The sequence below is a fragment of the Micropterus dolomieu genome, linkage group LG13, assembly GCF_021292245.1.
Source record: "Micropterus dolomieu isolate WLL.071019.BEF.003 ecotype Adirondacks linkage group LG13, ASM2129224v1, whole genome shotgun sequence".
NCBI classification, from domain to species: Eukaryota; Metazoa; Chordata; class Actinopteri; order Centrarchiformes; family Centrarchidae; genus Micropterus; species Micropterus dolomieu.
In genome coordinates this window covers 16,208,643-16,218,641 of record NC_060162.1, presented here as the reverse complement: position 1 = coordinate 16,218,641, position 9,999 = coordinate 16,208,643, and the positions used below count along the sequence as shown (strand labels likewise).

Genomic DNA, 9,999 nt, shown 5'->3' with positions numbered 1-9,999 from the left:
TACATGTGATAAAGCAGACGCTGTCCCTTTTAAAGAGAGGCCTGTACTTTCAGTTTTTGGGGAGGATCCCAACATCAACCAAATAAATTAATTTTGCAGTAAAATATTTCATACAACCATCCATTTCAAAAACTAAACTATTAAAGTAATGAAAAAAAGCTTTGTTCTATCTCACATAAGGGTAGTCTATCTTAACTTCTATTGGCCTTAGTTCCTCTACTGTATGTTATATTTCATTTCTATAAATGTAGTTGCACAGTTGATAACTGATCTGGTATTCTTCCTGTGGACACTGAGTTGACAGATAGTTCAGTTCTAAGTTTTATGTGTTAATGTTTGCCACCTTCATATCTACAGCCCGGAAAAATGTATATCTGGTAACCTGAATCTGGCTTATATTAATCTGTGGTGGCTTGTAAACCCATGCAGGCTGTGCCTACTGTAGGTGTACATATGAAACAAAAATGAAAACTTATTTCATTCAGTAACTTCCCATTTTCTGCTAAAAGGCTATTAAGGTTTCACATAAAGTAACATTTTCTTTCTTACAACAAGTAGGTAATTTTCACACATTTTGATATATAAGATGTGAATATAAAACATACGATGGTTCAGTATCTTGGAAATTTATTAATGTGGGCAGAAAAAGCAGTTGACAAACAAGCATTTTTCATGTCGCTACAAAACTGTTAGTTAAGAAACAACCAGCAGAAAAGGTGTTCCTTTCTTTTCCCTTTTTCGTTACAAAACATTTCAGTCAAGGCCTAGAGAGAAAAGGAGAGAAAAGTAATTTAGGATATCCTACAACCTATGAAATAAAGCGGAAGCTCAACTCAGGGTCGAACAAATGTCAGTCAGGTGTAAATCATGCTCAGTAAAAACGTTCCTGAGTGACAATTGAGCTTCAGATATCACTTTAATTTCATCTGACTACAGTTAAAAAGACCCATTAGTGTTAGGTATATTGTCAATCTGTTCAGAAGAAAGGTGATATCTCAGGGCGTATGGCTATAAGTACAGTACTAAGGCAAAGGAGTGTGATGTGAAAACAGTTCAGAAGCCTCTAGAAGACATGTTAAAAGAAATGTATTCTGAAACAGACAGTGTATATCCGTACCTACGCAGAAACACTGAAAAGAGATTGGGAGTATCACAAACAGGAAGACAGAAAAAAGCATTCCTGGTAAATGTAAATAAATTAATAAGATGGTACAAGGAAACCTGGTGAATTTGTCATTCATGATAAATCCAGAATTAGTGATTAATGATGGTAACACTCAGTTGAAAGTACTGCCGAGCCAGAAAAATACTGTCTGATTAGAGGCACGTGACGACAAACTCAACCACTTTCCTTTCATAAAACACATTTTGCATGCTTTTCAAGAAACAAACAACCAAAGTATAAGAGTAGACAAGAGCAGAGGAAATGTAAGAACTAAAAATCATACCTCCTAACTATCCTGACTCAAAAATACCATACTGTTGCATTTGTTACAATTGAATTTTTTTTTTTTCTCCATTAGAGTAAACAATTATATTCAAACCCTTAAATGTAAAATGACTTTAACTGGAAAATAAACTAATTACGGTGTTACTAGACCAAATAGTGCGTTCTTTTACTCCACGAAATCTCATTCACACAACAGACACGCAGACACAAAACAAGGCCATCAAAAATACAGCTATCAAACCTCTTCAATAAGGTACAGTAACTTAGAAAACATGGCATGATAATACATTTCAGTAAAATACATTTTTGTGCTAATAGGAAAATAGCAATACAAACAGTATCGTGCTTTTCCTCCCAAGAAGTGCGGCCAAAAAAGATTTCTGTGATTTTTGGGCTGGCGTTGAGCAAAAGTCACATGCATTTATACGAGGGCACAAATAATTTAGATTGTATCAGGAAAATGTTGGCAACCATGAAACATTTAGACAAGTAAAAACACAGCTGTATCATAAAATAGATACTATTAAAAGCAGCGCTAACTGAGGCTTTATTTCCGAAAGCGCACATTGTAACAGGAACAAACCACATCAATCTTACCGTTTACATTGGACTGATTAGTGCCAACCTACATGTTTATGTCAGAATACACACGTATGTTTGCATTATCGCACTTGTCCAACTGCATGTGATTTAAGGTTACTGCACATCGACAGTGTAGTGTTAGCGTGCACATACTGAGATTATAAGTTTGGCTGGTAGACAGAAGATACCATTCAAATGAATGGTCAATTGGCCGATGCACAGTATCTGTATGCTCGGGCTTGGGTTTCCCAAAAACATCATCCACCGCAACATTGACGACCTTTAGATCAAAACAAGCAAAGGCAATGAACATAATGATTGTAAACCTGTTCCTCATTAACAAATACTCAAGATTTATCCAGAGGCACCATGTGTTGGCCCTGCTTGTTATGTACAAGCACTGTGTGAATTCAGATGGGAGGACAGGCAGCAGCTCGCTACACTTTTGTTCACGCCATGCGTTTGTGAAACCAGGCCCGGTGAGTCTCAGCAGGCCTCCTTGGCTTGGCTTGGCATCTTGCACATCATCAGGATCTGCTTCAAGGCTTTCTGGACATCCTCGTCCATCTGACCCTGAAGGCACATGCCACAGGTTCAGTTAAATAACTAAAATTACAGGGATTTGACTGGCCATTTTTTCACATCTGGTGGTATCTACTCACACGGGCATTTTTGGGTTGATTTGTCCAGATTTAAGATTTTTGTCTACGATTTCTACCTCCACTCCACTACAATGGGGAATAGAATTGTAAAATTACAGTGTCCCCATAAATGGAACTACTTTGTACCAAAGAAATAATCCCTTATGTTGTGGAAAGTCATTTTTCAGTCTTGTGAGTGCCCCAAAACACAATTCCATGTACTTCTATAGTATTGGGAATATATCAAATAAACACCATAACAATCTGCATGACTAGATAACACAACTAGTAAGTGAGAATTTTTTTTTCATAATTTGGGCAAATCAGTCCGTTAAAATTTAAGGTGAAAACTTAAGCTGCAAGCTTTGGGTAAACTAATGGAGGGGTTTACCTGGACAGCATAGAGGAGGTGCATCCTGTAGACTGACACGATCTCATTGTGCTGCTTCTTTGACTCCTACAAAGAAAACAAGAGGTAAATACTAAAGGTAGTGTTCAAGAATCACATTTGAGTATTCAAAGTACAATGCACTCTCTTGTGAACAATCTAAAAAATAAAAAACAGTTAAATAAATCTTACAGCGAGCTGGTACTGGAGTTGTTTGATTTGTTGCTGCATCGTCTCCAGCTGCTGGTTTTGCTGCAGCCTCTTGGAGGGAGAGCCAGAGCTGTAGGAGAGCTGTGATAGGCTGTTTAAGGCGTCTTTCAGCTTCCCCACCTCTCGTGACAGGTCGTCTATCTGAGAGGGAAAAACAGAACACTTGCAGTTAATGAAATAATGAACTTTAAGGAGATTTTCTTTGTCTAAAAAATTAAACAATCTAGTTAGAGTGGATAAATACATGTCTCAAGTGATCAGATTATTACTGACTCTCTTATTCTTCTCTCTCTCTGAGGCAACGTGATTCTCCACAAGCTGTTTGAGTTGACACACAGAATCCTGAGACTCAGCCAGCCTAGAGGTCAGTGCCTGATTTTCCTTCTCCCTTGACATCACCAGCTCCTGCAGGGCCTCCCGCTCTGCACGATTCTCCCGGGCCTGATGGATGAAGGGGTTGTAAATAAAAAAAAAAGAAGAGAAAGATATTGTTTGTCCCCTCTCAGGCTCATCTTTCGTCTCACCTTCTGCCATGCATCAGCAGCCTCCAGAGCCATCTCGTCCTGCTTCCTGAGGGCCCCCTGGAGGAGCTGCGTCAGGTGGTTCACCTCGCCCTCCAGTTGCTCTCTCGTGGTCTCATATTCCACACGGGAGACTGAATCATCTGGTGTGACGTCCTTCTCTACTGTCAGCCTTTTTGTGAAATAGACATGAGAACCACATGAAGACGACTAGTGTTGGAGTAACATAAAGCAGTTGGACTAGTGACCACAAAGTTCTGATGCATGGTCAACTTGAGCAGCTTACCAATACAGGAGAAACAATCGAATTGATTGCCTTTTAGCCTCCACAAGCTGGACTGTTTTTGAATATTTTTGTAGTGTAGTATACAGTATCCAATAGTGGAGTATACAGTATCCAGTAGCATATATGTACTTTGTTACATTCCTCCACTGCTTTTCTAATTGCTCACGTACCATTTCATGAGCCCCACCTCCACCCCAGTGTCCAGCTGTCGTCTCTAGTAAAAGCAGGAAGAGATGTGGCATCACAGTTTTCTTTCTCACCTGTTCTGAAGAGCCTCCACCTGCAGTGTTTTCTGGTGCAGCTGTTCCTTCAGGGCTTCTGACTGGCTTTCCAACTCTTTGATGGCATTTCCCAGAGATGACATCACCTGTGTGTGGTCCGCGAGTGCCACAGAGCTCTGTGCCTGAGCTTCCGCCTCCTGCCTCAGCAGTGAAATCTCCTCTTGAGCAGCAGAGTACTTCTTCTCCGTCTCAGCTAGCGTCGTCTGCAGCTCCTCCACCTTGCTGTTTAGCAGCGGGACCTGTTGTTGTTGCTGCTGTTGTTCGGAGGAGGGAGATGAGGCTGCGCTGCTCTCAGCTCGGGCCTCAGCCAGCTGTTTCTGCACAGCACTTAGCTGACTCTTTGTTTCACTGTAGGAGTGCGAGAGTTCCAGCAAGCGCCGCTGCATCCCAGCAATTACCTCGTTTAGCTCAGCCTTCATTTCTTCAAAGTCTTTGGCTGCAGCTTCAACTGGCACTGTACCCCTTAGAGCCTCCTAAACAACAGGCAATAAGTGAAAGGTTGAATGGGTTAAATAAAAGGAAATATGACACATTACAGAGCAAAGTTAGGATTTGACACAAAAAGTAGAATTTAAAAATATCACTGTCAGACTCATGGACAGTAAAAAAAAAAAAGGGGAGGTGGGGGAGTCAAAATCAATACAGCAGAAACAGACAGAATACCTGGAGCATCCTAATCTCCTCCTGCGCCTCCTTGTACAGCTCTTCAATCTGTGCAGTCCTCTGTTCTTTCTCCTTTACACTGTGTCTTTCCTCCTCTACCCTCCTCAGCGCCTCCTCCAGCTGTCTGATTCGTTCTGCTGCTTTCTCTTGCTCGGGTCCTGATTGGGCGAGCTGGGCCTTCAGCTGTTTTACTTCACGTTCGAGTTCGGATGACGCGCGTCTCCGGACCTCCTGTTCCTCCATCAGCTCACCTCCTCCCCTTCCCATCTGCGCTCTCAGCTCCTCCACGTCCTCCACAGCTTGGTGGTATCTCTCCTGAGTATCTGTCAGCTTGGCCTGAAGCTCTGCTAGACTTTCCATCAACTCTTCCTCTCTTCCTTTCTCCCGCACACTTTCATATTCCTCTCTTTCCCTGTCTCGCTCAGGTTTCAGCTGGGCCTGCAGCGAGCGGTTTTCCTTTCTGGTTTCTAACAGTTTCATTTGAACGCCCTCTAGCGCCTGTCTCAACAGTCTGATCTCCTCTTTGCTCCCTTCACTCTCTTCTTCCTCCCGTCTGACGCCTGAACCGTCTTCTCTTTCCACCTGGTTGGTGGAAGGGACTTGTGGCGGAAGTGAATCAAACTCATCCCTGGTGGAGTGGAAGGAGGAGTTGGAGGCCATGCTGTTTGGACGACTGGTCTCCTTCAGGTCCTCGCTTCCTTGGAGGAACGGATATTTCTGTGAGGTGAGAGGGTGCAGGGTGAAGAGGAAAAAGGGTTTAGAGTGAGGTTAAGGGACTGAAAAATTTAAATCTTACTAACAAAGCACAGACCACTTGAATGAGTGAGTCTGCCATTTCATGGAGGGGACCAAGAGAACAGCAAATCCTCACATGTGGCATATCAACATGCTGAACAGACAGCATGGGTATTGCACAGGTGTGCCTGAGGCTGGCCACAATAAAAGGCCACTTGAAAATGTGCCTTTTGTGTACATAGAGAAAGTCTTAGATCTTTGAGTTCAGCTCATGCTGAATGGGGGCAAAAACAAAATTGGTTATAATTGTGTTCAGTGTATTTGCTTAAAACAAAGACTTATCGATAATCAATGATTAATTGTCCTACACATTTTAATCATGACTTTTATACACTGCTCATCTACCCATCTACCCACTGGAAGTTTTAGGTTGCTGTAGGTTGATCCTCCTGTCCATACTGGCCGTGAAGAGATCATTTCCAAACAGGATGCAAATGTAAGCGATAGAGGACAAAATCCACAGTTCTCCTTCTGTGTAAAATTGCATTCTTAAGTTTAACTAAAGATAATTTGAAGCTCACAGCCAATATGGACAGAATGAGTTATAACAGAGGCTTTAAATGTACATATGGGCATGTGAAGTATTGTTGTATTAATATATAATAACTACACTAGTTACTACTACTAGATTGCCTTTTTATGTACAAATATAAACGGAATTTCAAAAACACCATCCAATTCTTATGTAAATTATTTCTGTTGTTTAAGTTCTTACCCTATATACACAGTATGCTGCCGTCACCTTGAGTGTGTTCATTCGCTGGTTTATGGTTTATCTCATGAGCATGAATGAATGGGTTCTATACCTTGAGTTTGCTTGCAAGTTGCTGGTTCTCCAAAGTAAGAGCATTAATCTTGGCTTGCAGAGCGGAAACCAGAGCTGCAGATGCTGTAAAACTGTGCTCGACCTGTCAACACACACACACACACACACACACACACACACACACACACACATAACAGCAACGTTAAGGACCACTAGCTCTCTACTGAAAAACAAAAACGAGTTGTGACACGTCTAAAGAGGTTAGACCTCCTTCAAAAATGCCCAAGGTGAAAAAGTTCAGCAGTACAAAGCTGTTTGTTGTCAGAGTATTAAACTAAGAAAAGTAGTTTTGATTTACGTTTTTAATAACCAGAAAGATGTTTAGTAAACTCGTGAGACATAAGTCAACATAAAAATTTACCAAAAGTCACAATAGACAGCTTGTAAAAACGTCTGAAAGTTTTTTTAATTCTCCTCAAAAAGTTTTTAATTGGATGGTAGATGATTCATTTACCCACCAATGACTATATTCAATACATGTGATGTACTCTACCAAGCATTTTAATGCTCTACTTTTCAAACTAAAAGACCTTATTAACTCACACAGTGTTCTGTTTTAGTCACCACATCTGTTTTCAGATCTGCTCATATGTAATATAAACACATCACTATAGCGTCGTTAATCACCTTTGTATCCAGTTCAGGAACAGACACCGTCTGCTTCAGGTCCTCGATGGTCTCCAGCAACATGTTTCTCTCCTCATGGAGCTTGTCAACCTCCTCTTTCAGTGCCATTCCTTGAACTTCATCCTCCTTTGAAATGACAAAGGGGAGGAGTGGCGGGAAAGAGAAGTGGGAGGGGAGACGAGCAAAAGATGGATAAGGCAAAGAGAGAGAAAGTAAAAGGTGAGGGGAGGTGGAGAAAACGGTATGAGGGCAAGAATTTAGCTAACTGGTACCATTAGTTAGTTTATTTTTATTGTTTTTGGTCAATTATACATCGTAACAACAAATTGACCATACAGTTATGAATGTCAAATAAATACTATAATAAAACATGAATCATATAAAAAAAATAAAACAATATCTGAATGGTGTAGGCCGAAGCCTAAGCTCAGTAGCATGAGATGCTACTATATGATACATCTAAATTAATTATATACAAAATGTTAATGCTGCTCCACCTGTTTTTATATTATTAATACTTTTATATTTATATATTTTTAGTGTCAGGAATAGTTAACCTCCATACACCCCCTCTTTTATAGCTTATTATTTATTTATTTTTATTTTTTTCTTCTAACTGTGTAATGAGATTTAACCTATTTATAATTGGATCATACTTTTTTCAAAAGATATTTTTGGGCTTTTTTTAAGGATAGAGATAAGCAGGAAATGAGGGAGAGTACAGGGGATGACATGGGCACAGGACTGGAATCGAACCCGGGGCCGCAACTTTAAGGACTGCCTTGTACATGGCGGTGGTCACTCCACCGACTGAGCCACCTGCGCTCCAGATGGATCATACTTAATTGTGTATTTAAGGCTTTTTATTTCCACATAACCACATAATATGCTGTATGCTTTTTTTCTATGGATTCTGTGGGTCTTCTTATTCCCATTAATATTAACACCATTCAGGGTCGAACGTATTTACTGCAAGTTTGGGGGTTATTAAATGCCTTGTGTAAAAGCATTAAATAATTGTATATAACTGAATTTTCCCTTTTTTATAACTTGGTACTTCTGGATGTTCCTGCAGCAATAAAGGCACATTGTTGAAACCTCAGCTTGTAGATTAAGTCTATTCTGCATATCTGTCATAAATACTCCTGTTCAAGTTATTATATTTTTTATGTTGACTTGTTTTTATATTACCTTGTAGGTGAATCTTTTGGGAGTGTCACTTTTGTTGGATGCAGGGGTCCCAGTGGAGATAACAGTGGCAGGAGAAGAGGGTCCAGAGCTCTGAAGAAGGATTAAGTTGATTAGTTTTTGGATTTGTTTTCGTCATAACACCTTGTCAAATGAGTAAATTGTTTTTCTAATCTGTTTGTACAGAAATCTTACAGGAAGTAAGATTCAAAATATTAGTCCTGTTACAACAATTAAATATGTTTATATAAAGTACATTTTTAATTCCTACACTCTGGAAGACAGAATGGTACATTCATTAACTGAAGACTCGCTGACAGAGAGAGCAATAATATAACAGATAATATGTAAACAGGCAAACACTCATTTAATGAATATACTTCAGACATGCATTAATATAAAGAGTGGCATACTGATCCATGCAGACAGACACACAGAGAAACATGCATTTACCTGCAGTGGGCTAATAGGAGGTGGAGGTGCTTTTCGTTTTTTGGGAGTTGTGATCCGTTCATCACTTAGCTTAGCTACTTGATCATGCTGAGGAGCCAGCAAAAGTTTGGAAGAAAAAAAAACGGAACGAGAGAAAGAGAGAAAAAGAAAGGTGGGATTCAGTGCTGGTTAGTGAAAGGAGAGTCGATCAATGAGTGCTACACTAAGATTTTTTTGTTTTCCAAAAATAGCAACTAAAAGATCTCTGACAAAGCTGAGAAATTTGATCTTGACACATTAGAAAAGCTGACACCACTGTCCATGAGGTTTAGCTACACAACAGAAACTTTTGTTCATTATTTTTAGCTCTTTGTCACTGTGAATCACATTTAAATACTAAAAAGTCATTCACAGTCATTAATAGTTGATTGGTTGTTGTAAGTTCAGGTGTTTTAGAATCTTTGACTGCCTGTTTGCGAGGAAGAAAAGTATTGAAGAACGAGACTAGTGTCTTACCTGAGGACTTCTAGGAGACTTTGTATCTGTCAAAGGAAACATGAAGAACATCACAAATCAAATAAAAGTGATAATTACAGCATTCCTTTTTCTACTACAGGTAACATATCTCATTCATAGAGAACAGCTTTCACCAAACATGTAAAGAGAAGTAATACTGACGAGAGAACTCTAGATGGCAGTGTTACCTGTGTGCTGAAACCAGAGCAGTATGAATCTCTACCACACAGAGGCCATACATTTATGTGTGTGTGTGTGTGTGTGTGTGTGTGTGCACGCATCACTCTTACCTGAGACCTGTTGTCTCTTCAGGGCAGCAGTGAGGGCAGCTTTGATGTCAGAGTTGGCCGCGTACTGTGCGACATCGTGGCCTTGTGAATCTACAGCCGACAGATCTGCTCCTCGCTGAACCAAGACTTCAACAACAGAAACGCTGTTGGACTCGCTGGCCAGCATCAAGGCTGTCCTGCGACACGGAAAAGTACAAAACTTGATCATCGACGCAACATCTATCCATCATCGAAGAATATATGTGTTTTTAATCAGTCATCACTACTGTTGCACGTGTGGTTACTGAATTTCCTTTTTGTGTG

The 9,999-nt window shown here is 40.2% G+C and overlaps 1 protein-coding gene and 1 long non-coding RNA gene across 5 annotated transcripts in view; one reads left to right on the top strand and one right to left on the bottom strand.

Annotated features, from left to right (window-relative positions):
- Positions 1 to 610: 610 nt before the first annotated feature.
- rai14 (retinoic acid induced 14) overlaps positions 611 to 9,999 on the bottom strand; it is a 42,328-nt gene continuing 32,939 nt past the window's right edge. For 2 of the 4 annotated variants that reach the window (XM_046066357.1, XM_046066358.1), the window contains exons 9-21: positions 9,697 to 9,872; positions 9,407 to 9,432; positions 8,912 to 8,998; positions 8,462 to 8,551; positions 7,271 to 7,396; positions 6,624 to 6,725; positions 5,023 to 5,739; positions 4,339 to 4,832; positions 3,796 to 3,964; positions 3,545 to 3,712; positions 3,254 to 3,412; positions 3,065 to 3,130; positions 611 to 2,605 (exon numbers count right to left, since the gene is read on the bottom strand). In XM_046066357.1, coding sequence (XP_045922313.1) covers positions 2,519 to 2,605; positions 3,065 to 3,130; positions 3,254 to 3,412; positions 3,545 to 3,712; positions 3,796 to 3,964; positions 4,339 to 4,832; positions 5,023 to 5,739; positions 6,624 to 6,725; positions 7,271 to 7,396; positions 8,462 to 8,551; positions 8,912 to 8,998; positions 9,407 to 9,432; positions 9,697 to 9,872 — 2,467 coding nt within the window. In that variant the 3' untranslated portion in view covers positions 611 to 2,518. Of the gene's footprint in view, positions 2,606 to 2,694; positions 2,761 to 3,064; positions 3,131 to 3,253; positions 3,413 to 3,544; positions 3,713 to 3,795; positions 3,965 to 4,338; positions 4,833 to 5,022; positions 5,740 to 6,623; positions 6,726 to 7,270; positions 7,397 to 8,461; positions 8,552 to 8,911; positions 8,999 to 9,406; positions 9,433 to 9,696; positions 9,873 to 9,999 lie in introns of all 4 variants that reach the window. The other 2 variants (XM_046066359.1, XM_046066360.1) reach the window with 2 other exon arrangements.
- Positions 2,023 to 9,953, top strand: LOC123981500. The gene is made up of 3 exons (XR_006827781.1): positions 2,023 to 3,635; positions 3,778 to 5,746; positions 8,469 to 9,953. It is a non-coding gene; the product is annotated as an uncharacterized LOC123981500 (long non-coding RNA).